The 26,385-nt window shown below is 45.2% G+C and overlaps 2 protein-coding genes and 2 long non-coding RNA genes across 4 annotated transcripts; all 4 read left to right on the top strand.

The window, feature by feature from the left end:
- Positions 1 to 419: 419 nt before the first annotated feature.
- LOC127292714 (uncharacterized) lies at positions 420 to 1,319 on the top strand. The gene is made up of 2 exons (XM_051322164.2): positions 420 to 648; positions 771 to 1,319. The coding sequence occupies exons 1-2, from the start codon at positions 570 to 572 to the stop codon at positions 971 to 973; spliced, it is 282 nt and encodes a 93-aa protein (XP_051178124.1). The 5' UTR covers positions 420 to 569; the 3' UTR covers positions 974 to 1,319.
- A 5,694-nt stretch (positions 1,320 to 7,013) lies between these two features.
- LOC127292715 (uncharacterized) lies at positions 7,014 to 9,834 on the top strand. The gene is made up of 2 exons (XR_007845336.1): positions 7,014 to 7,519; positions 7,595 to 9,834. It is a non-coding gene; the product is annotated as an uncharacterized lncRNA (long non-coding RNA).
- Positions 9,835 to 14,175: 4,341 nt separating this feature from the next.
- Positions 14,176 to 15,145, top strand: LOC127292712 (uncharacterized). Its single transcript, XM_051322162.2, has 2 exons — positions 14,176 to 14,448; positions 14,577 to 15,145. The coding sequence occupies exons 1-2, from the start codon at positions 14,367 to 14,369 to the stop codon at positions 14,780 to 14,782; spliced, it is 288 nt and encodes a 95-aa protein (XP_051178122.1). The 5' UTR covers positions 14,176 to 14,366; the 3' UTR covers positions 14,783 to 15,145.
- Positions 15,146 to 20,342: 5,197 nt separating this feature from the next.
- LOC127348399 (uncharacterized) lies at positions 20,343 to 22,160 on the top strand. Its single transcript, XR_007879767.2, has 3 exons — positions 20,343 to 20,966; positions 21,057 to 21,107; positions 21,884 to 22,160. It is a non-coding gene; the product is annotated as an uncharacterized lncRNA (long non-coding RNA).
- The last annotated feature ends 4,225 nt before the right edge of the window (positions 22,161 to 26,385 follow it).

Raw genomic sequence — 26,385 nt, 5'->3', positions numbered from 1 at the left:
GAAATAGTTTGCCCGGAGGGTCAGTCTGTGCTATAGTTGCAACAAAGGGTTATTTTTGTGTGAATCGCCTCTCTCTCACCTCCGGTTCTCAAGACAGAAAAGGCGAAACTGAAATCAAACTTTGACTTCTGTGTTTGCCTGCCCGGGCCGTCTGATCCGACCACGCGGCAGCTTCGCATGCGGCGCCAGGATCCCGAGGGAAGCCGCGCGGAAGCTGCGAACACCTGTGGTACAATGTGCCGCGGACCGCGGCCACCTCACGGCCTGTCCCCGTCGGGGGCGTCAAAATCTGATGGCGACGCTGCGCCAAAAATGCTCCCGATCACACGCGCATATCCCCTTGTCCTATACTCCCGTGCCGCTGGCTCGACCCTGCTATAAAAGCTCCTTGCCGCGGCCAAACTGGCCACAACTCGACCGGCGGCAAGCAAGAAACAGCTGCTCTAGTACTTCCATCCCTGGCTCTGATTGCTTCTCGGCAGCGCGTGACAGGACAAGCAGACTGATAGTCTGAAATAGAGTACAAGAGAGGGACGAGAGAGTAGAAAGAGATCGATCAAGAACTCGAGATGTGCATGGACAAGTCGGCCGTGCCGGCGAAGATCTGGCTCGCCATGGCCTCCAGCCTCGGCCTCCGCCCAACAGCTGGTAAGTTCAACTCTTCTGTTTTACATCATCGATCGACGATCGATCGTCCTCTTGATTTCCTGCCGACGGCGGCCATATCTTCGGCGATTAGTTTCTGATGGATCGGTTCGCTTGCGCTGCAGGGCTAAGGAACCTGAGGAAGGAGGTGAGGACGTGCGAGTACCGCGACGTGCACGTCATGTGGGAGATGCTCAGGGACATGGGCTCCCCGGCGCCCCTGGAGGAGAAGGAGGCAGCAGCCGCCGCTGCCGTCATGGCCGCCGCCGGCGCCAGGAAGAAGAAGGCGGCGTGGAGGCGGTTCGCCTACTACTGCTGCGCATTCTGATGTCGAGGAACTGACAAACTCGTAAACTGGACATCGTTAGAGTTAAAGCAGAGAGCCAGAGAGGCCATGTGAGCATTGGCCCTCTCGCAGAGTGTGCAAATAGGCGGACGCAAGTGCATAGGTGGATTCTGATGTTCCATTGGAGATCATCAACATGCGCAAACATAGGATCCAGATGATGAGGACGTGAATCCAGATAATGGGCAACCGAGACAGGCAGCATACGTCAAAGCAATCAAATTCTTCTTGCCCGAAACGGGACGCCCATGACTATGTAGCATCACTGCGTTGTGCTTCTCAATGTTTGAGAGAGCTCTTATTGAATCCATTCTACTGATGCTTAGTATGCTTATAGCCTCACATTTCATGAAAACGAAACCGTAGGAAAAAAAAACATACTTTCTTCCGATCAATCTTGGTGTTGTTCATCAGTTAAAGCATCATCCGGTTTCCCAACCAAGTCCAGTAGAATTAGCACCGAAAATTACCATCTCCACACTACACCTTAATTACCTCCCATAATGCCAAGTTTTATACCTGTAATTAAGATCAGATTGGTACCAAGCACGTACATCTACCATATGCCAATACCACATTAATGTGACAACGTGTATTCTCTGCAGCATATACAAACCAGAGTTGTGTTTGACAGTTCAGAGGATTAAGGGACTCCCCAGAAGATCGCCAAACAATTGGTGACCAACTGATCTCATCTACTGAAATAGCATTACTTTTTATAGATGAGAACAGTGGAAAACATACACACATACTAAGCTAGAAAAAAGTGCTTTCATCAAGCTACTAAGCAACAAGACATAACATATTCGCGAGGAGTCTTCATATTACTCTTCGACAAACCTCATCTCACAACAATCAAGCAAACATGTCTACCAAATCTTTTACCATCCAATACATCAACAATGACTTGTAACTGGTTCTTCTATTTCATGGATTACGATGTTGCCATCTAGATAGGCGTACATACATAGATTGAACGATTCACTGGCCCTGATTTCTCTGGCATGTTGTATAAAATCCATATTCCTGCTCTCACTACTCCCTATTTTTCAATGAATAAGGCACACATTCTTTTTGAAAACAATATACGTTGGATTCATATTGCAAACAATTTCGAGTGATGCTATTTTTATGTCAAGCAATTCTCATATATTTGGACCAATTCTTGGTCAAATACATATCTTAGAAAATATGAACACCTTCTTAAACTTGTGAAAAAAAAAGTGGTATGCAAAATACACCAATGAACACGGTGACATGCAAAGATTAAATCAGAGCCATTCATTGCCCAGAGATTGTTTTATATTGATGAGCATGTCTTCTACAATCTGTTTTCATTCATACCGGAATTCAAAAAAAATAAGGGTCAGATGGTCGGCCATGAGGTTTGAAAAAATAGCTCCTTTAATGTGATAGTGCACCAAATTTAGTATAACCCCTGAGTACTACTGAGTGAATAATTAATATCAACTCAAATTTTGCGTTCAGACAATTTAAAATATTTTAACATGGATTTTCATGTTTCGTAAAGATACTTTGCAAACTACCATCATCATAATTAGTAGAATGTAACTCTGTGGTTACAATTTTTTTTTCAATATACACATGGTGTTAGTAGTTCAAAGTTCATCGACAAAACAAAGTTAACAATTCTTATTTGTTTAAGGGTACCATGAATTTAAAATATTGTCATCATTTCATAGACCAAAGAATTTTATATAATAAGAATAATTTAGATATTACCATTAATTTTCTCATTTCCAAAAAAAGGAAACAACCTAGACCGCTAGAAGCTAGCTAGTACACTCCTCTCAATGTTACACTATGCAAATGATGTTAGTTTGTTCTGCAAACCTGTGCATATATCTTAGAAGGATGGACAACATCCATATTTCTGGAATAGTGGAGTGCAACTATAGGTGTTCAATGTACTAAGATTATTGTGTAATTAGCCACCGTATGCAATACCTACACATCTTCATCAAGCATACCTTAGAATTAACTTATTCCTCAAAAGTTATATGTTTTGTATCTTATAACCGCACAATATTCTAAAGCTCAAATGTATGTAAGTATGAAGTTATCTTGAGTCAGAAAATCACATATGTTCTGGTATGAAATTGTGCAAACATGCACCTAGTCGGCAATGCTCTATAAGAGTACGAACCATACACGACTCACACTTCTATATCTTCTTTTTTCTAAATATCTATGTAATATATTTGATTCTACTATTTAAATGCATCCACTCCTAGAAATCAACATGATAATGGTTTTATATGTATTTTATAAAGTATTAACTAATCATTGCTCCTCCGTACAAAGATATTAAAATTTAACAGTAAGCATTTTTGTTCTTATGTTTTTACATTACAATATGCAACACATAAAACAAACTACATCTTATTGTGTTTACAAAAAATATCTAACATCCTACTTAGAAGATACAAAGTATGGGCGCTGAGAACTTTAATGAAATATTAAATGCAGATTAACTAATAATGCTTATTTAAATTTATTATGCACATTAGATTAAGATTCATAGAAATTGCCAATGTATAATCTAAATATGAAGAAGCGAACATATAAGAAAAATATATGGGCATGATGGTTCTAACATTTTATATATAAAAAGGAGGATTCTAGGGTGCATGAATGTTTATCATTAATTCGGTTTTGTCAATTGGATGTGCATTACACTTCTACCATTCCAGTGCCGACATGAGTAGATTGTCCCTTAAATATCTATGTAGAAGCTTTTAGAGTGTTTACCGGGTGGGAAAGTTCCCTACAAGTTCAAATCTATCTGCTCATCTGCCTAGACCCATTTGTGAAGATGTTAAACGCCCTATTCTAAAATCATATCCCCCCCCCCCCCCCCCCCCCCCATACATTTCCAAATTTAGTTTCTGCTCTATTAACTCCTTACTTTCGGTAGTTACAAGAAATGAACCACATATACTGAAAAAATGTGCAGTATAAAATCATTCTTAGAGTATCTGAAGGCTGCAACATGTCAGATTATGTAAAGAGGAGACCTTCCGTGTACACGGAAGACAGAAGCAGCCCTCTAGTGTAATTTTTTTTTTGTATATATACACAAATCGCATATATATATTTGCACGCATACAAAACTCTACTCAAAATATATTTGAATTTTGTAAATAATTAACTTATAACCCAACTCAACAACAATGAATTAATATGTACTTTTGGATGATAATGTCAACTATTCAGATATCTTACAGCGAATAGCCTAAATAGGAGTGCTTCCATGTATCCCCTCCCCAAACTTTCAAAGGACAGTATGGTCTTTCGGAAAGTGCTATTTGCTCCCGAGCTCCAGTGCTCTCACCGTATAAAAAAAAATAAAAACTACATTTTCTAGGTTTAAAAAAAATCTGAAATTATTTCTGTACATAGCTAATGTTGTCTCCCATAGGTATGTAAAATCTCGACAAGAATTTCTTTGTATTCTGGGCTCCACAAAAATGACAAATATGATAAAATTTGGGGATTTGAAAACATACTTCTACAGATCTAGACATTTGTTATTTTTGTACAGCTCAGTCTACATAGTATTTGAATTTGATATTTTGCACGTTTGTGTGATAAATCATGGCCTACTTGCAGATATTGCTTCAATTTTTTTTAAACTCGAAAAAACATAATTTTGAATTTTTTAAAATAGCAGGAGCACTGGAGCTCGGGAGCACAAAATCCTCACTCATGGTCTTTTGCCTAATTACTAATTATCCTTAGTTAATTAGGCTATCTCACCTGCGACACCACCACCGTGTAAGCTCACCGTTTCCAATCTCATCACCGCCGGCTGCTCCCTCTGCGGCCAAGTCTCCGCCTCTATCCCCTCCCTCCCGCTCCTCCGCCGTCTCAAGCTCTCCAAAAACAAACTCTCTGACCTCTTCCCCTCTCCGTCAACGAGTATGCAGTAGCTCGACTTTTTCATCAATGAACTCGGCGGTGAGATACCACCGTAGCTGAAGGACATGGGAAGCATGCAATAGCTCGACCTCTGCGTCAACGAGCTTCGTGGCGAGATACAAATAGTTTGTCCAAGCATAGTAATTTGAAGCTTCTCAACCTGTTCAGGGACCACCTCCGCGGCGTGATCCTAGGGTTCGTCGGTGAGTTCCTGATGCTCGAGCCTTGAGGTGCTGCAACTAGTAGAACAACCTCACGGGCGCCCTACACGTGGGAGGACCACCTCGCCGGTCCGTGCCACGGGAGCTCTATGTGGGACGCAAGCTCGAGATGCTCGTGCTCATGGACAACGGCTTCTTTGGGCCCATTCCATCGCTAGCTTACATCCCATGAAGGTGATATGAAATTGGGTACCACTACGTAGAGACCGACCTTTGCGAAGAGAAATCAGACCCACCACATAATGACGCGTGGCAGCGCGTCCTCCCGCGCCGCGCGCAAGTCGCCTCGTGCGTACTCGTCTCGCGCGGGGTACTCGTCCCAGGCCACGCGTGTACGTCGCACCGCGCGCCCGCGCGTACTCGTCCAGGCAACGAGTGCATGCGGCGTGCCTGGCCAACTCCGATGCATGCATTTCATTGCTAGCTCGCTCACGAGCAAGTGTATGACTTTGACACGCTAAATACAGTTACGTACACGCACAAAATACAGATACACGAGTACAGTTACATACAACGTACGAGTGCAGTTGCATACAACATACGAGTACAGTGACACACGAGCAGGTACAGTCACGCACACAACACACGAATACAGTTGAACACACACGCGAGTACAAGTACAGTCACACACACGTGCAGGTACAGTCGTGCACACAAATAGGTACAGTCACGCACAAACACGAGTACAGTTGAACACACAAAGATAAGTACAAGTACAATCGCACACGAAAGTGCATAAGCCGTGCACACGAAGCAGCAATCACGCACAACACACGAGTACAATTGAACACACGAGTGCGTACATAAGTACAACACGCGGACGGCAGTACAAACACGCATACGAGCAGTGATACGTGAACACGAGCAAGTACATGTATATACATGACGACACGAAAGGTACAAGGCACAGTATTAGTCCCGCACACTACGAAAAGTACAGTTAGCGAGTAAAGGGAAAAATTGCACCAAATACACTAAAAATAGAAGTACTTAACGAAAAAAAAGTATCTTCAAACCGATCAACATGGGATCTAGTTTTGAAGATCTCGACGCGAGGATCTCAAAAGTGAAAACGGTTCGCAATTTGGAATTACGGTTCTCAAGATATTTCATTTTGAAAAAACGAATCTAGAAGAAAAGGAGAAAAACTGACACAACCCAGTCTTCTCTCTCTTCCCTCATCCTCACCTTGCTTCCCCTTGTGACACGTGGCGAGCAGGGAGACCACTTCCCAGGAATTTCCTGGCACTACAGCGCGCCACTTGTCGCGTGCGGAGCGAGTTGCCTTCCCTTCACGAAGGTCGGCCTTTTTTTAACGATTTCGTATGAAATTAGGCTATCATCATATACGATTGGGTATATGGACTTGGATCTGATTTAGGCGGGCCAGCCTAATTAATCAGAATAATTACTAATTAGGCAAAAGACCATGCTGTCTTTTAGAAATTTGTGTTGTGGGTACACGGAAGCACGCCTCATAGCATAAATATCTTACATCGAATATCTTTAAAAAGCAAAGAATGTATTGTGTGTGTGTGTGTGTGTGTGTGTGTTATAGAATGTATTGTATGTGTATACGTTCTGCTGAAGACATGACCAACTAAATACAAATTAGGTTTCAAGCTGACTATATTTACTATATATCAAAGCTGACCCCCTTTGCTGAATTCTCAGCGATTTGGTGTTTCAGCCAATTAAAACTTGACACGATAGCATTTTACTGTAGATTGTTTGGTACTGTAAATTCTCCCATCCAATTCTTTCACTCTCGGTTGGCCGGTGGTCTCACCGCTTTGACTGGTTGGAGATGTGGAGGGGATAAGATCACGGCGTCTCCGCGTGGCGCGACTTTTCTGAAAGCGTATCGTGTTCGTGCCTCTTTCTTTTCCTGCTTTTCTCCATCTCCACACCTCCCTCCCAAATTTCGCCGCCTTCGGCCATGGCTCAGATGCCGCCGGTTGAGCCCCTCCGTTCCTCCCTCTCCTCGCCGCCGCTGAGCCGCGCTCACGGGCGAAGCCCACATCGATAGGCCCTTCTCTCTCTCCCCGTTCGGGGGGTGGACGATGCTGGACGACTCCGTCGAGCGGCAGCGTTTTGTATCGCTGCGGCCCCATCCTCTTCCGCGATTCTCTCCCCTCTCTCCAATTTACAGACGGTTGTGGGCGTCTGCATCTGTGCTCACGATGGTGCTGCTGGCTGCCGGGCCAGCGCCGGCGGCACAGGGGTGCAGAGTTGGTGGGCGCGGCCGCCCACGGGCGATTAGGGGAGTCTAGCCCACGGGGAGCATGACACGGGGAGGATTCTACACCGTGGAGGACCAAGACGACGACCACGGCCACGCAACACTGGCTGATGTGCTGTGCAGGTACGTCCGCCTCAGCCCCTCTCTAGATTCCATCCTCTCTGGCTCTCCCTCATACTCTGTATTTCTGTCTATCAGCGGGCGGACGCGACGACCCAGAGGGGGCCTCGCGATGCAGCTTCACCTCGGCGCGTCATTGATTTCATGGCGACAGACAACTGGTGGCGTCCCTGATGTGCTGTTGTTGTTGCACGGCTTGGCCGCAGGCAGGTGGACTTCAGACGGCATGTTGTTGTACATTGACTCGCCGGGGCAGCCGACGCAGGTGCAACCAGGGCCGCTGCACTCGTGGGCGGCGCGGTGGCGCTCGGACGGGCCTTCACGCGCAGCGGCGTGAGACCACCCATGCCGGAACTTGAAACATGGGATTCGAGCCTGCTGGATATAATCAAGCGGCTGCAGAAGATGGAAGAGGGGCAGCACAATGCCTGACACAACTGACAGCGGTGGCGCGTTGTTGAGCACCAGATTAAGGCTGCCTACGTATTTCACTCCAGAGCACCATATTAAGGTTGATTTGATTGCAGCATTTACATTTACATGAAGGGTTATTTCCATGTATAAATTGCATGGAGGTTAGTTGATAATCTTCTGTCTGGTTAGTGCTTCAATAAGGAGAATTTTGCAAATTGTGCATCGTGTTTTAGTTAGTGGACAGTTACCGAATACGGTGACTGTTCTTGACCTATAGTTTTTCAGAGCGCAAGGTATCATCTAATTTGTACGACACACTTTGCTCATTAGAGTTAACACTACTCTTGGTGCCACAACAGTTTGCTGTTCTATCAGTCCACACCTATGCCTTAAGGAGGAACTCACGACCAGCTGCTGCATCAGCCAAAAAAGGTATATTTCCGCACTGATAGTTTGCATTTCTCTTCCTTCATCGCTATGTATTCATATACGGGTTCAGACAGTGGTGTATTCGCTCAGCTTACGTGTTTGTGGAGCTCAAGTTATCTTTAAAGTGTCATTTTCTTGCATTCTTACTGCCTCTACATGTTTGCAGCTAAACCTTCAAGTTATTCCTCGAATTCTTAGGTTACAGCTTTAATTTCTCAAAACTCTAATGGATTCAGAAATCACTTTAGAATTCTAAAAAAAATCAGTACACTCAACTTTGCCTGATGGTTTACCACTGAATGCAGGTTAACTATCTCATCGGTGACCTTTCTCCCTTTTGCCTGATGGTTTACCACTGAATCCAGTCAACTTTCTCACTCTTCATGCAAGTTATAGCGCACATCACGACTGAGCTCAGTTGCAATAGCGAGGCGAGCCAATTGATTGAACAATAGGCAATGTGCCAGATAGTATTTATATAGAAGAGAGAAATTTGGTTTCATGCATATTGCAGCACATAATATGTCCCCTTTTACACTGAAGTTTCCAGTTCAGTGAGTTTGCAGTTTCGGACTTCCGTTCTGTTCCGCTAACAAACAGATAAATCTTGATACTGGTTATGCCCAACCAAGTATCATGACTTAACCTGTTCACTAAAGGTCGACATACTTGAGATTATAATGTGGACTGGGATTGAGCAAATTAATATCTTCATCACTGGGTACTTGCACGGTTCTACCACCATAGAAGATGCCCGCTTCTTATAGGTAGAGAATCCTAAATGTGTGCTAGCTGTAACCGGTATGGATCCAGAACTCACCTCTCCTTTTTCAGTAAGCCCTTTGTCTCATTTTTGTTTGTGGCATCAGAAATTTAAAGTACCGCCATTGCAATAGGACACTGTCTATTGCATCTGACCAAATAGTGTGAGCTGCATGTTTCTTTCCTTCCTTCTCAGCTATTAAGTTGTCTTAAAACGTAGCATGTTTTTTCGTCTAACAATGCCTAGGGTATAAGACTCTGACAATACCGACCATTTAGGCCACAACACTCGTGAGCAGAACAAATTAGGAAAAGGATTTCCTGTGAAGATCTTATTCTTCCTGATAGGTTTTTATTGTGCCACAGTACTTCTTCCGTCGTTGGACAAATAGGTCACTGGGAGATACTCTCGGCTTTTCATTCTAATCCAAAAGATGGTGTACAAAAGTGACAGTGCTTACATATTAATGATGTACAGTGTGCAATAAATATAACATGTACTTCAAGGTTGTAAGTTTAATGTTCTCTAAGAGTGCTACTATGTAAATAATAATTGCAAATATCTTATATGTATATATATTTTTACCTTGGAAACACCTACAATGTTGTAGGTGACTCGTGTAGTTTCTATTGAAAAGGTAACATTCAGGTGTTGTAAATGTCTTCCATAATCTGATGCCAAGTAGGCAGAGGATGAGTATTTTCATAACTTACGTTTTCTGAACTTATTTGGATTCATCTTTTACGGACTGTCTTCATAAACCGATCTTAGATTTATTTTAATTTTAGAGGATGTCAAGTAGACGTACCACGAGGCTTTTGAGAATAGCAGTAGTTTAAAACTTCTTTAGATTTATCTTTTACGACATCCTCTAAGTTTACATGACACTATTTTCCTATATTGTAATATGACTCTGTTTTTCTTAGTGTAGAAGACTCTGTTTGCTAAAACTACGAGCTGCCTTCATCAAAATCAAGCAGCGTGATAGAGACATTCCGATCTGAACTCTACTTCTATTCATCAGGAAACAGCATGAATTAAGTAAAACAATATCAATCCATGTAGGTTGTATACATAGAAGTTCACCCAGTAACCAGCTGTGTACTACCCTGTTTCACTCTGTGTCAAAAATAAATGCAGGCAAAGGCTAAGTAACTTAGTACTGGTTATTCCTCACACTCTCTTCCAGTACAGCGTTAGTTAGTATCATAGAGAGGCTAGCTGAATCGCTTCCACAATCTCTTCAATTGCAAGGTATGCACCCAAGCACACATGACAGTTTCTAAATTCAGCAGAACAAAAAAATTACTACAGCATCATCTGCCTAATCATCCATGATTCGACCTACACATGGATGGAAAGCTTGAACCCCTTGAACAACATATAAGCAACCTGAGACAACCATCGGATATATATCATTGAACAGAGGCAATACTTGACCTTAAGAACTACAGACTGAACTTACAAGTACATATTTTTACACTCTGGCGGCCATCATGTCACACACATGATACTATCAACCGTCCTACATTATGTACCTCATCTTTTTTCCAACAAATATACAGAAATACCTTCAAACTAACCATACCTGTATAAGAGGTAAGACACGGGCGCGGCGGCACGCCGCGCCTACCTTCCTAGTAAGAAGTAAGAACTAATGCTTGATTTCTATATCTAAACTCTATAATTCTAGTCATGGATAATCATTTTGATCAGATTCAGTAATGCCAAATCATGGATAAACATTTTCCTTAAAATATCTACTTTATTATGGCAGTCTTGCCAAACCTTCTACATGTACAACACATCATGGGAGTCAACTGCAAAAAATACTTTCGGTTATCTGAGAACCATAATCGCTTCTACCCCTTACAACGTCTTCGTTGTTTAAAGTAATTGAATTATGTACATTTGAAAAACTGCAAATACTACTTTTGGTTATCTTAGAAGTACCTGGGGTTGAAGCCGCCGTGGGGATCGATGTCGGGATACTTGGGCGTCGACGAGAACCTCGTTAGGGGTGTCCCATGCCCTTGGCCATAGTGAGACCCCGGGGTTGGCCGGTGAGTTGTTTGCCGGTGATGAGACGCTGCTTTGGCACCCCCATAGGCACGCGTGAGGCGACGAAAAAATCCCCTCCAAGATCTTGTCCATGGCCGTCTTGGCCTTGTTCTCCTTCGAATGGGCCATCCTCCACCAACCACTACGCGTTGGTGAGCCTGTCGGACGCTTCTTCAACAACCTCGTCTTTTTGGTGTCGTGGCACGTCTTGATCGGTGCAGCGAGGGACGACAAATTTATGCGGCATCTCGGTGAGGAGGCAAGGCGGTGATGAGCGGGAAGGAAAAGTGGCGGGACTGATGGCGGCTCGGCGGTAAATGAGAGACATAGAGGGGAAACATGAGGAAAAAGGAATTTTAGGAGGGAATGTTTCCCCACTCTCGCCGACAGGGCTAGCCCTCCTGCTTTTCAGCTCCATCTACCCCCCCTCCCCCGCCCCCGTCGTCCTTGGGTTGGGTGCGGCCTGGGAGCGTCGGATGGAAAAAATGCCCCGTGTCGGTTGAAATCAGGCTTTGAGGGGGGTGGGGGGCAGGGGTAGTGGCTGGGCTGTTTTTTTTTGGTCTGGTACACCGCCAACGCCATTTTGGAGTGCTTTAAAGGGGCCAAGTGGAGGTGCTCTTAAGCAGCTACTTTTATTTTCCTACTGACCTAATTCATGCAGACAAACTCCAAGGAGTAGAGAGCCATGCGCATGCAAGCGTGTTCACAGTCCAGATGGTACTTCCGATTTTCGAATCTTCCAGCATGGTCTCAGATCAAACTGTTAAGTTATACTCCCTCTATTTATATAATAAGGGTGTGTAGAATTTATCTGAATTCAGATATATCTATACACTGAAGATTATTTAGATATATCTAAATTTAATCAAACTTATGGTATCTTTTGTGAATAAAGGTAGTACCTGCAACCCTCGCCCGCGCGGTGCTAGGGGTTACCAGTGGCGTCGCGTGCAACTCGTTACCAAAATGGGGAATACAGCTAAGCGCATGCACAATCCGTGCTTGGCCAGCAGCCAGCTCCCATCCGGAGATGGTAGTATGAGCTTCTGGAATCAGACAAACAACTTTTTCAAGATTTCAGGATATTAATTGTCTGCCCCATTCAAAGGATTTTAAAAGCACGGGAATAGGAAAAATGCAGAAATAGTATTTCATGACATGTAATACAGGAATTGGCTGCATAATTCGTTTGGTTGCACCACAGGAAAAAGCAGGAGATTTGTATAGAGAGATTGAGTACATATTAGAGTTTTCATAAGCACATAACAAATTTTCCAAGAGATCTAACCTATTTCTAGAAATCCTATGAAATTGTAGTATAGAAAAGCTATCCATAGGAATTTGGGGGGTTTAATCCTTTGAATCAAATGATCTTTATAGAAAAAAAATCTGTGAATAAAAATCCTACACAAGTTTTGTAGAAATCCTTTGAATCAAACAAGCCCTCATCCTTTTAACTGGACCTACATGCATGTATAGGTTGTAGCCAGTAGACAGTGTTGTATGACACGCAGCAAAGTTATCTATTCGTGAAGCAGGCACGCGGAGATGAGGAAAAAGACGGCGGGACGCCGACACCACCGGACATGCTGGCCACCCTGGCCGCGGACCCGCGGTGCATGCACGGACGACGCCAGCACCAACAGCGTCTCGATCGGCAGCGGTTTGTGTTCACATCGGCGACCGCGACGCCCGAGAGCGACCCACTCTCGATCAACGCATGCAATCGAGCGTTCAACTGGACAACTAGAGCCAAGCTGCACTCGCGAAAGAGACCGGCGAGGTGCATGGCATCAAGAAAAGCTCTACTCTCCGTAATACGGCACTGCGGATCACGCAAAGCAAATATCAGCTGGAACCGTCTATGTCAGCTAGTACAAGGCTTTTGCTGCATGTAGGAAATGCAGACTTGCCATAACATACGTGTTTTCCATTATCTTCGGCTCCACCGTGGGATTCAGCCTCGTGCTCCTGTCGTACTACAACTGATCGAGCAAGCAAGCAAGCGTGCGTGCGTGCACCGGATCGAGGCCGACGCGACATGTGCGAACGTGAGTCGGCGACGAGCAAGTAGACCACTCACCGGCAGAGGCACTCCCAGTCTCCCACACGTACTGTGGCATATCTCCAGAGGCCTCCAGTGGTTCCCCCAAGTGGAGTCAGTGATGTACGATATTTTCGGCCGGAGAGAAGTCTTTTTCTTTTCTTCATGGGAGCACTAGCTAGCTTTGGATGACCGGTTGAGCACTTTAGGCTTGTCCTGAACAGAATCGAGCTGTATCTTCTGATTGCTGGAGATCAAGATCGGAGTATCTAATTCACTGGTTCGGCCTACCAGTGAAGATGGAAGATCGCCTAATTCTGAATTATCCTAGCAGTGGCAGCTGTTTGTTTTTGTTGGTGATTTTTCAATGCGACACTTCATCACGTTTTCACGTGATTCCTGCGCACAGCTTCCGTCACTCACGCAGTAGTTATGTCCAATGCACAGCGAACTGTCTTCCTACACAACCGCTAATCCATTGGTTTACTCGGCTTAATCAACACACACATAGACATGACCATGACCGCGCGCCGTCACGCCACACCTAGTAGCAAGTAAACAAAAAAAAGCTAGTACTAACAAGCACGTGAAGAAGAGATCCTACACAATACGATACGATACGTGCTCCGGTTCTCGAGACCCTGGACGGACGAAGGAGAAGGCCAAACCGAAATCAAATTTTGACTTTGTGTGTTTCCACCAGCTCACGGCCGTCGGATCGGAGCACGCGGCAGCTTCCCGTGCGGCGCCGCGATCTGGAGGGAACCCGCGCGGAAGCTGCGAAAACCTGTGGTACAGTGGTGCCACCTCACGACCCGTCCCGGTCGGGGCCGTCAAAACCTGATGGCGACGCCGCGCCCAAAAAGCTCCCGATCGCACGCGCATGTCCCCCCTTGTCCCATTCCCGATCGGCTCCTGTGATCCCCTGCTATAAAAGCTCGCTGCCGCGGCGGAACTGGCCACAACTCGGCAGGCAGGCGGCAAGCAAGCAAGCAACAGCTGCTTTAGTAGCTTCTTCCATCACTGGTTTTGATTGCTGTTCGGCGGCGCCTGACAAGACGAGCAGAGGAGAGAGTGATAGTTTCAGAAAGAGGAGCTTTTCTTGAAGAGGGTGGAAGGAGATCGATCAAGAACTCGAGATGTGCATGGACAAGTCCGCCGTGCCGGCGAAGAAGATCTGGCTCGCAATCGCCTCCCGCCTCGGCCTCCGCCCAACAGCCGGTAAGTTCAGCTCTTCTGTTTTACATCATCGGTCGTCCTCTTAATGTCTTGCCGATGGCGGCCATGTCTTCGGCCACGTTGAAAGCTATTGGATTTTGTTCTCACGGATCGGTCCGCTTCTGCTGCAGGGCTGAGGAACCTGAGGAAGGAGGTGAGGACGTGCGAGTACCGCGACGTGCACGTCATGTGGGAGATGCTCAGGGAGATGGGCTCCCCGGTGGTGCCCCTGGAGGAGAAGGAGGCCGCCGCCGCCGCGGCCGTCGCGGCGGCCGCCGCTGCCAGGAATAAGAAGACGGCCTGGAGGCGGTTCGTATACTACTGCTGCGCGTTCTGATCATCTGATGTCGATGAACGCGGAAACTGGGTATCGTCAGAGTTAGAGCAGAGGCCATGTGTAATTAGAAACAACATTGGCCCTATCAGAGTGTGCAAATAGCCAGATGCGCAAATAAGTGCATAGGTGGATCCTGATGTTCCACTGGAGATCATCGCCATATGCGCGAACATAGGATCCGGATGATGAGGGTGTGAATTCAGAAAATGGGCAATCGAGACGGGAGCAAGCCTTCCGGTACCGATCGGCAGCTCCCTCGCTCAATATGAGTACACTGAACGAAAAGGGCGTCTTGCCGAGCCAGTTGTTCTCGCTCAATGTTGAGCGAGCTCTTTTTCTTAGTACATGAATCCATTCGACTGATGTGTATAATGAAAAACCGTAGAACAAACGTAAGTAGTTTCTCACTTTCCCCCAACAAATCATGTAGTACAATGTTCATCAACTAAAACATTAGTCGGTTTACCAATCAATTCATTCAGAAATACCGCTCAAAAATACCATCTCAACACTACACCTTGACTAGCTCCCAAAATGGCAAGTTTATGCATGTACTAAGATCACAGATTGGTACCAACTACAATCTACGGAGCATGCGTGAATACCATGTTAATGTGACAATGTGTATTCTGCAGCATGTGCAAAACAAAATTGGGTTTGACAGTTCACAAGATTATGTGCCTCTTCGGAAGATCGCTATACGTTGGTGATCAATTGACCTCAACAAGAGAGTCACATCAAGGCCAAGGCTCAAGCCAAGCCAAGCTAACTCCATTTCAAGGTACAAGACAAAATCCCCAAGGGATATGTTAGATCAGAAGATGTTGGAACTGTTAGATGTATATATCTGTATATTGTAGTTTTCCCATATGTTAGGGGGCTTTCTGCATATGTGCACCTATACATGTACTATATATTGTGGCCTTTGGCCTCCTGGTAATACAACAAGCATATTGCCCTAACATGGTATCAGAGCAAAAGTTGATCCTCTAAATTCCCTGCCGACGCGGCCGACGTTGCTTGTCCCGTCGCCCGTCCGTCCCCCGTACTCGATCTGCTGCTTCCTCCGCTCGATCTCGAGGCCGCCCTGGTCTGCTGCTTCGATTCCGTCCCCGGCGCCCGATTCCTGCGCCGCCTCTGCTGCTTCCGCCCGCCCGCGTGAGGCCGCCCCCTGGCCCACGTGAGGCCGCCGGCGCCCGATTCCGCGCCGCCTCTCGCGCTTCCGCTCGGCCGCGTGAGGCCGCCCCCTGGCCCGCCCGTGCGAGGCCGCCTCTGCTGCTTCCGCCCGCCTGCTCTGCGTGAGGCGCCGCTCGCCCGCGTGAGATCTCCATCTTGTACTGCTCCCTGCCATCGCTTCCTGCTAATTTTCCCTGCCGCTGCATCAATCTTGCTGCCGATCTCCCTGGCTGCCGATCTTTCCAGGCTGCCGATCTACCTGGTCAGTTGACTTCCATCTGAAAAAAAGAGCAAAAAAAAAAGCTATGTCTTCCTCGGGCTATGTTGCGATCTCTCGCTGCCCGGTGATCTTTGATGGCGCGAATTACCCTGATTTCGCTGCCTTCATGCGCGTCCACATGCGCGGTCTTCGTCTTTGGGGTGTTCTTTCTGGCGAGGTCTCCTGTCCGCCGCGCCCCGTTGCTCCTACGGTGCATGTTGCACCGCCACCTGTTGCCTTTGCCCCTGATGCTACTCAGGCGGATAAGGATGCAGCCAAGAGTGCTGATGACACTGCTCTGGCTGATTATGACCGGAAGGTCCAGGACCACTCTACTGTTGTTGCGACTTACCGGCTGGATCTGACCGAGTACACTCAGTGGATAGATGAGGATGCTCGTGCTGCTGCTGTTCTCACCTCCAGTGTTACTCGCCTCGCATGTCGCTGAGTTTATGGGTCTTCCCACCGCTGCTGCTCAGTGGGCTTTTCTTCGTCAGCGTTATCAGCCGTCTGGGGATGCTCTCTACCTGTCTGTGGTCCACCAGGAGCATGCCCTTCAGCAGGGTGATTCTACTATTGATGAGTTCTACACTCAGAGTGCTGCTATTTGGCGTCAGCTTGATTCTCTCCGTACAGCTGTGTGTGCCACCTGTCCCTGCTGTCTGACTGTGCGCGCGGATCTGGAGTTTCAGCGCGTTTTTGAGTTCTTGTCGCGGCTCCGTAAGGAGTTTGAGCCGCGCCGGGCCCAGCTGCTTGCCCGTGGTCGTGTTCCGCTCTCTGGGGTACTTGCTGAGCTTCGTGCTGAGGAGACTCGTCTTCGTGGTGCTGGTCTTCTTGAGGTTCCCTCTGTTCTTGCTGCTCGTGGCCCTCCTGTGCCGTCTGCTCGTGGACCTCCTATGACGCCGGCTTCGTTGCCGCCTCCGGCACAACCGATACTTCCTACTCCTCCATTCCAGGGTCAGCGTCAGCCCCAGCAGCCTCGTGGTTCGACGTCACCTCCTTGCACCTACTGTGGCAGGCCTGGTCACACTGTCTCTACTTGATGGCAGAGGGATCCCAGCTTACGCCCGCCGCATCTTACTCGTCGTCAGGCTGGTTCTTCAGGATCTTCTGCTGTTGCGCTATCTAATCAGGACATTATCCGTGGTCTTCGTGGTCTGCTCGCTGGTACAGGCCCTTCCTCGACGGGTACTGCTGGTTCTGTGCCTGGCTCTTCTGGCACCGCGTGACCACCACCTTCCACACAGTCAGGTACGTCATCCCCGTGGTATCTGGATTCTGGAGCTTCTTTTCATATGACCTCTGCGTCTTCTATTCTTTCTGCTCTTCGCTCTCTTGTTTCGCCTGTTCGTGTTATCACGGCTGATGGTACCTCTCTCCCTGTTTCCAGTCGAGGCACCATTTCTACTACCTCTTTCTCTGTTCCTGATGTTTCTCATGTTCCTAGTCTTAAGATGAACCTGTTTTCCGCTAGTCAGCTTACTGATTCTGGTTGTCGCGTCATTCTTGACGCTGATTCTTGTGCTGTTCAGGACCGTCGTACACAGGCCCTGGTTGGAGCTGGCCCTCGCAGCCTTGAGTCCCAGTGTCACTACTGCAGAAATGCTTATAGCCTCTAGGTTATCAGTGACAGGCAAAATAAATGTACCAGTGACAGGCACGTATAAGCCTGTCACTAGTACTAAATACCAGTGACAGGCGCTACAAAAAGGATGTCACTGAGTTTTTTTCTAGAGGCGGGCCGGGACTGGAAATTTGCTAGTGACAGGCCCACAAAAGTGCCTGTCACTAGGGTCTGGCGGAAAGCCTTGTTAGATCCCACTTGGACCGCTTGTTCTCCTGGCCTGGGCTACCCAACGCGCTTCCTACTTGGGCCGATTGCATCCTCCGTGTACGAGGCCGACTCTGCTTGTACGATCGATCGGACGTGGCCGGAGCAGATTCGTGGTCGCTTGATTCGTATTGTAAACCGACTCTAGCCAAAGTTGGACCATTTTCTTCGCTTAAAAGGGCGCTAGATCGTCCCTGTTTGCAGTACCAAATAAACCGAGCTTGACCGCGTGTGTTCTTAAACTCCAGCAATTTGAGCAATGAAATAAAAGAGATTTGGAGACGAGTTGAAGGAGTTGGGCGACCGAAAAGAAAATTACGCGCTATTATTCATATATATCCTGGTTCCACGAACATAGAAAAAATAGTTTACTATTTTCAATGGCGACCTCCCTCTCTGCATTTCCTGAAGTCCAGGTTCAAGCCATGTTTGGCACTTTTTATTTTTTTATTTTTGCTTTTTTATTGCTTCACAAACTGAGAGGCATAAAAAAAGGAAAATATATGCACGGGGCAGGATGGATGGTTATAACGTGTTGCGTTTTCCATTTATCTTGAGTTGCCTTTCAAATTAATTTTAATTTACATATAATAGTACCCCATTACCCCGAGAGCTCTCCAAACCCCAACCGCAACCGCCCTTCTCCCGGTCGCGCCTCGAACGCCGTCGCGCCGCCAGCCAACGCCAACGCCGCGGCGCCGCCAGCCCACTCCGACGCCGCCGCGTCGCCAACGCCGCCGTCCGACCCGTGGCCCTGCATCCCCAGCGCCGCTGCCCTTCATCTCCAATGCCGCCGTCCGACCCGTGGCCCTGCATCCCCAACGCCGCCGCCTTCCATCTCCAACGCCGCCGTCCGACCCGTGGCCCTGCATCCCCAACGCCGCCGTCCTAGGACGCAGCCCTGCATCTCCAATGCTGCGCCATTCCCCTGCATCTCCAACGCCGCGCCGCCCGTTCACCCGACGCGAGAACTCCTCTGCCTGAAGCGAGGACACCGGCGCCCTGCACCACTGCTCCTCCACAAGCAGGTTAGTACACCACAAGCCTGATCTGCTGCGTGCCCCACCTATTCCTTGCAGCTCTACTAATTTTGTTGCCGGTGTGGCACAAGTCTAGCTCTTCACATCCAGGTAATTTCCTTTTGTATGTTACCAGCACAAATCAATTGCCACAATCCTTTTCCAATCCGGATGCTATATAGTATATATGTACATAGAACTGCTAATGTGTAGGTCGAGCGAAGTCACACACCACAAACGGATTAAAGCCGCGAGTTCATTTCAAGTACAGACAAAGCAATTTATATTGTAGCATATATTCTGTCTGATGTCCAGTTAGTCATGTTGTTTTCTTTCTATCCCTTCTGTAAATAGCACATCATGTTGCTTTGTGTCCGTTCCATTGGATTGGTTGTGAAATTAGTGTGTCAATTATAAGTGACATAGCTGTTGAATTGCTTTCAACTTTCAAAGCTTTTAGGGTATCAGGGAGTCAAATCAATTGTCTGCTGCTCCTAGTTTACATATATATTATATATATATCAGAGCATGACCAACATGAACATTTAGTGTATCTTCCTGAAATATCACTCTGATATCATGCTTGGAAATATATTATCAAAGCAATTATATCACTCCCCTCAGATTTCTAAGTTGTCGAAAACATAATAGCTAATACTAACATCTTTGTGTAGGAATGGAAGAATCTATGGCAGTGATGACTTGCCGGAGGTTCATGATTCCGTGCGTATAGATTGCTTCTATATTTTTTTGATCTAGGATGAATTATTATTTCTTCTCTTTTATGGATCTCAGCAGATGTTTTTTTTGTTTGTAATATAAATATCAAGTAAATTTGCCACTTCAAATTTAAATGCTCACATGCAAAAAGCAGACCCAAATGGAGCTTATACTCAATAGTATACATGATTGTTCTCTTAATGCACGCCACATTTGTAGTCTCTCTGAAAGTGTCTTTTTTTTTTTTTTTTGAGAAACACAGTACAAACGCAGACGCTCACATACACGCGTATACACTCACCCCTATGAACGCACACACGCACACCCTACCCCTATGAGCACCTTCGGAAGACTGAGCCGGCGGATTGGATCTTGAAATTAACGAAGTCACCACGGGCGCCTCGCTGTCGACGGGAACGTCGCCTCCCACTGAATGAATATTCCGCCTTTATGAGACACACAGATGTCAAACCTGGGATTTGAACTCTGGTGGGCTGGGGGTACAACCACCCTCCTAACCACCCAACCTCAGGTTGGTTCTCCTGAAAGTGTCTTTGTTACTAATCAAAATCAGTGTAATACTCTTAAACGCTGTTAGACGAATGCGTACAGTTTGGTCTTTGTTAACCAAATGATTTGAGAAAATGCATATTAGAGGCAAATGTATGTGCCTCTGTTGCAATGTGCCAATAAATACTAGTTATATCTACTAAAGACCCCTTTGCCGTTGTGTAAATAATTCGAGCTGAATCGGAAACATATGACCAAAGTTGATGTCATTTTAGCATAGTAGATTTAGTTAAATGCACTTCTCTGAATTTATAGGCCAAAGTGTGCATTGTTTGGTAACTTCAAAACTTTTGCGGGGTTGCTTTGTTTGTAAGTGCATTGCTGCACTTTATCGAAAAAGGTGCATTGTTGCATATATACGGAGCCCCGATTAGTTCCTTCTACTGTTCTGGATACATGTGTGCTCATGTGTTGCCAGGGGCGGAGCTGCGGCCGGTGGTAGTCTAGGACGCTCTATATGAATCTCGTGGTTCCTGAACATTTCTTTCTTATTTTCCAAATTAGTTTCATGCCATTGCCGATTTTGTTCTTCCTGTGACAGGGTGCGTTGAGGTTGTGAGCTGCGTGAGGTCCGAAGAGCTGGTCTGCTGGGAGGACGTGCCTGAATCAGTAATGCCCTCGTCTCTCCTGTCCATTACCTGAATTTTCCATGTTATGCCACTCATATATTTCTGAACTTTGTTCATTGGATTGATGCAGGTCAGGCTGGAAGGCTTGACTGACTTTTGCTGGCTTTGCGAGAATCCACAGGTTTGCCAAATCTCCCCAAGATCACGTTAAGGTGTTTGAATTTGTTGGTCGTTATTAGTAGGAATGTAACAGCTTTCTTTGGATAGTTTCAAATCTCACACTTGTTAATGTCTGCTGACCATCGCACTACATGAACCTGAAGCATGTAGCATCTGTGTCATTGGCTTACTAGCTTGACAAAGTGTTCTGCTCTGTAAATCTTGGAATGAACTCATTTGTGCTACCTGGGCTGTAGCACTGATCCAGCAGATCAGCCACAAGGCAGTAGGTACTGTGTATTCAGCATTGGACGAGAGAGAGGCAAGCTAGCTTTTGCTTGTTTCTTTAGTCCTGCACGATCGATCGCTTCTGTCTGTCTCCTATACCATTCTTTGCATGCCTCGTTTGTCTTTTTTGTCTCCCCAACTTAATCTCCATCTTAAGAAATATGTAACTAATGAACTCCCATGGATGACACGTACATGGAAAGCTTGTACTGAATGCTTGTTTGAATCTGCTTAGAATGTAACATGGTGGTATTTAGTAAACCGATGTAAAGGTTATGCCATTTTTTAATTTTTGTTTTCTACTAGGCTATTTATGTTTTTGTGAGTGGGAATTTTATACTAGGGTGTATTTTGCATGACACAATTTGGCAAACTTAGCACCTCCCTTGATCCGGTTAGTGGCTCCGCCACTATGTGTTGCTCTACTCTGTCTAAGCTATTACAGAACTCCAATGAATTTCTTTTATTTTTCATTATCTACGATGCTTATGTTCCATTTTGCCATTATAGGGCTGGTCAAGATTCTCAAGAAGTATGACAAGAGAACTGGGGCCATTCAAAATGTGTTGCTTTAGTGTTGAAGTTCTTCAACACTGAGCTCCTGTACCAGCTTGTGGAGGAGTGTGAGGCCATGCTCAACCAAGTCCTACCATATTGAACAAACCATAATCCTAGTTCTTCCTTGAATAGCTACGGATGCATTCCAGTGATATAATTGCTTTGATAATATGTTTCCAAGCATGATATGAGAACGAGAACATGTACATGACTAGCTTGATGAAATATATTGTAACTTCTATGCACATGTTATGTCATATTGGGTGATGTGAACGTATCATTGGTACACATCTTATTGTGCAATCTGAAATATGGAAAATTCGTGTAAAAAGAATTTATTTTTTTACTACGGAAATTGAAACCAGTGACAGGCACTATAACAAGCCAGTCAGTACAAAACCCCTCAGGCCCGCGGCCTTCCATCACACTAGTGACAGGCATCTATTTTTGCATGTCATTAGTATGCACACACTAGTGACAGGCACATGCCGGTCACTAGTAACCTGATACCAGTGACTAGTCATTAGTGACAGGCGCTTTGCCTGTCACTAACATACCTTTTGTGCCTGTCACTGGAGGCCTATTCTGCAGTAGTGTGTTGGGCCTCCAAGAGCAGAGGTTTGTAGAACAACAGCAAGTTTCCTTAAGTGGATCACCCAAGGTTTATCGAACTCAGGGAGGAAGAGGTCAAAGATATCCCTCTCAAGCAACCCTGCAATCACGATACAAGAAGTCTCTTGTGTCCCCAACACACCTAATACACTTGTCAGATGTATAGGTGCACTAGTTCGGCGAAGAGATAGTGAAATACAAGTGGTATGAATGAATATGAGCAGTAGTAACGGCGCCAGAAAAGTGCTTGTCAAGGCGTGCGATTGATGGTAGTAATATTGCAGAAGTAAAGATGCAAGAAACAAGAAACAAGCGATGATTGCAGTATTTGGAAACAAGGCCTAGGGATCATACTTTCACTAGTGGACACTCTCAACATTGATCACATAAATAAATAAGTTCTCTTCCTTTGTGCTACATATACTCTTGTTTGATAATGAACACCATTCGTTGTGTAGGGCTACAAGAGCACCTCAATGCCGGAGTTAACAAGCTCCACAACATTCGGCATTCATATTTAAGTAACCTTTAGAGCATAATAGATCTTTGCAATTTAAACCGAGTACTAACATAGCATACACACTGTCACCTTTACACTATGAAGGGGGAATAAATCACATCAATACTATCATAGTAATAATTAACTCCATAACCTACAAGAGATTATGATCATAGCCTACGCCAAGTACTACACGATGCACACACTGTCACCATTACACCGTGAAGGAGGAATAGACTACTTTCATAACATCACAAGAGTAGCACATAGACTAATAGTGATACAAAGCTCATATGAATCTCAATCATGTAAGGCAGCTCATGAGATCATTGTATTGAAGTACATGGGAGAGAGATTAACCACATAGCTACCGGTACAGCCCTTAGCCTCGATGGAGAACTACTCCCTCCTCATGGGAGACAGCAGCGTTGATGAATATGGCGGTGGCGTCGATGGAGAAGCCTTCCGGGGGCACTTCCCCGTCCCGGCGGCGTGCCGGAACAGAGACTCCTGTCCCCCAGATCTTGGCTTCGCGATGGCGGCGGCTCTGGAAGGTTTCTCGTACCGTGGCTTTTCCGTATCGAAGACTTAGGTCAGGGACCTTTAAATAGGCGAAGAGGCGGAGTCGGAGGGGGTACGGAGCCGCCACACAATAGGGTGGCGCGGCCTGGGCCTGGGCCGCGCCGGCCTGGCGTGTGGGCCCCCCAGGGCTCTCCTCTGGTGGCTCTCGGGTGTTCTGGAAGCTTCGTGGAATTCTAAGATGCTGGGAGTTGATTTCGTCCAATTCCGAGAATATTTCCTTTCTAGGATTTCTGAAACCAAAAACAGCAGAAAACAGGAAGTGGCACTTCGGCATCTCGTCAATAGGTTAGTTCCGGAAAACGCATCAAAACGATATAAAGTGTGAACAAAACATGTAGGTATTGTCATAAAACTAGCATGGAACATAAGAAATTATAGATACGTTTGAGACGTATCAAGCATCCCCAAGCTTAGTTCCTGCTCGCCCTCGAGTAGGTAAACGATAATAATGATAATTTCTTAAGTGACATGCTACCAACATAATCTTGATCAACATTATTGTAAAGCATATGGAGTGAATGAAGTGATTCAAAGCAATGGTAAAGACAATGAGTAAACAAATGAATCATATAACAAAGACTTTTCATGAATAGTACTTTCAAGACAAGCATCAATAAGACTTGCATAAGAGTTACTCATAAAGCAATAGATTCAAAGTAGAAGGTATTGAAGCAACACAAAGGATGATTAAGTTTCAGCAATTGCTTTCAACTTGTAACATGTATATCGCATGGATAGTTGTCAACATAAAGCAATATAACAAGTGCAATAAGTAAACATGTAAGAATCAATGCACACAGTTGATACAAGTGTTTGCTTCTGGGATAGAAAGAATAGGTAAACTGACTCAACAATAAAGTAAAAGATAGGCCCTTTGCAGAGGGAAGCATTGATTACTATTTTTGTGCTAGAGCTTTTCATTTTGAAAACAAGAAACAATTTTGTCAACGGTAGTAATAAAGCATATGTGTTATGTATAAGATATCCTATAAGTTGCAAGCCTCATGCATAGTATACTAATAGTGCTCGCACCTTGTCCTAATTAGCTTGGATTAACACGGATTATCATTGCATAGCATATGTTTCAACCAAGTGTCACAAAGGGGTACCTCTATGCCGCCTGTACAAGGGTCTAAGGAGAAGGTTCGCATTGGATTTCTCGCTTTTGATCATTCTCAACTTAGACACCCATACCGGGACAACATAGACAACAGATAATGGACTCCTCTTTTAATGCTTAAGCATTCAACAACAGGTAATATTCTCATAAGAGATTGAGGTTTTGTGTCCAAACTGAAACTTCCACCATGATTCATGGCTTTAGTTAGCGGCCCAATGTTCTTCTCTAACAATATGCATACTCAAACCATTTGATCATGAAAATCTCCCTTACTTCAGACAAGACGAACATGCATAGCAACTCACATGATATTCAACAAAGGTAAAAGTTGATGGCGTCCCCAGAAACATGGTTACCGCACAACAAGCAACTTATTAAGAAATAAGACACATAAGTACATATTCTTCACCACAATAGTTTTTAAGGCTATTTGTCCCATGAGCTATGTATTGTAAAGGCAAAGAATAGAAGTTTAAAGGTAGCACTCAAGTAATGTACTTTTGAATGGCGGGGAAATACCATGTGGTAGGTAGGTATGGTGGACACAATTGGCATAGTTTTTGGCTCAAGGATTTGGATGCACGAGAAGAATTCCTCTCAATACAAGGCTAGGCTAGCAAGGTTGTTTGAAGCAAACTCAAGTATGAACCGATGCAGCAAGACTCACATATGAACATATTGTAAACATTATAAGACTTTACATCGTCTTCCTTGTTGTTCAAACACCTTAACCAGAAAATATCTAGACTCTAGAGAACAATCATGCAAACCAAATTTTAACAAGCTCTATGTAGTTCTTCATTAATGGGTACAAAGTACATGATGCAAGAGCTTAAACATGATCTATATGAGCACAAAAATTGCCAAGTATCAAATTATTCAAGACATTATACCAATTACCACATGCAGCATTTTCTGTTTCCAACCATATAACAATGAATGAAACAGTTTCAACCTTCGCCATGAACATTAAGAGTAAAGCTAAGAACACATGTGTTCATACAAAACAGCGGAGCGTGTCTCTCTCCCACACAAGCATGAATTTATTCAGAGAATTAAAATAACAAAATGAAAATAAAAACAAACAGACGCTCCAAGTAAAGTACATAAGATGTGACCGAATAAAAATATAGTTTCAAGAGAAGAAACCTGATAAATTGTCGATGAAGAAGGGGATGCCTTGGGCATCCCCAAGCTTAGACGCTTGAGTCTTCTTGAAATATGCAGGGGTGAACCACGGGGGCATCCCCAAGCTTAGACTCTTCACTCTTCTTGATCATAGTATATCATCCTCCTCTCTTGACCCTTGAAAACTTCCTCCACACCAAACTCGAAACAAACTCATTAGAGGGTTAGTGCATAATCAAAAATTCACATGTTCAGAGGTGACACAATCATTCTTAACACTTCTGTACATTGCACAAAGCTACTGGAAGTCAATGGAACAAAGAAATCCATCCAACATAGCAAAAGAGGCAATGCGAAATAAAAGGCAGAATCTGTCAAAACAGAACAGTCCGTAAAGACGAATTATTTAGGGGCACTGGACTTGCTCAGATGAAAATGCTCAAATTGAATGAAAGTTGCGTACATATCTGAGGATCACGCACGTAAATTGGCAGATTTTTCTGAGTTACCTAC

The sequence above is a fragment of the Lolium perenne genome, chromosome 4 (assembly GCF_019359855.2).
Source record: "Lolium perenne isolate Kyuss_39 chromosome 4, Kyuss_2.0, whole genome shotgun sequence".
In the NCBI taxonomy this organism is placed as follows: Eukaryota; Viridiplantae; Streptophyta; class Magnoliopsida; order Poales; family Poaceae; genus Lolium; species Lolium perenne.
The sequence above is the reverse complement of the archived record's forward strand: the minus strand, read 5'-3'. Positions and strand labels throughout refer to the sequence as shown.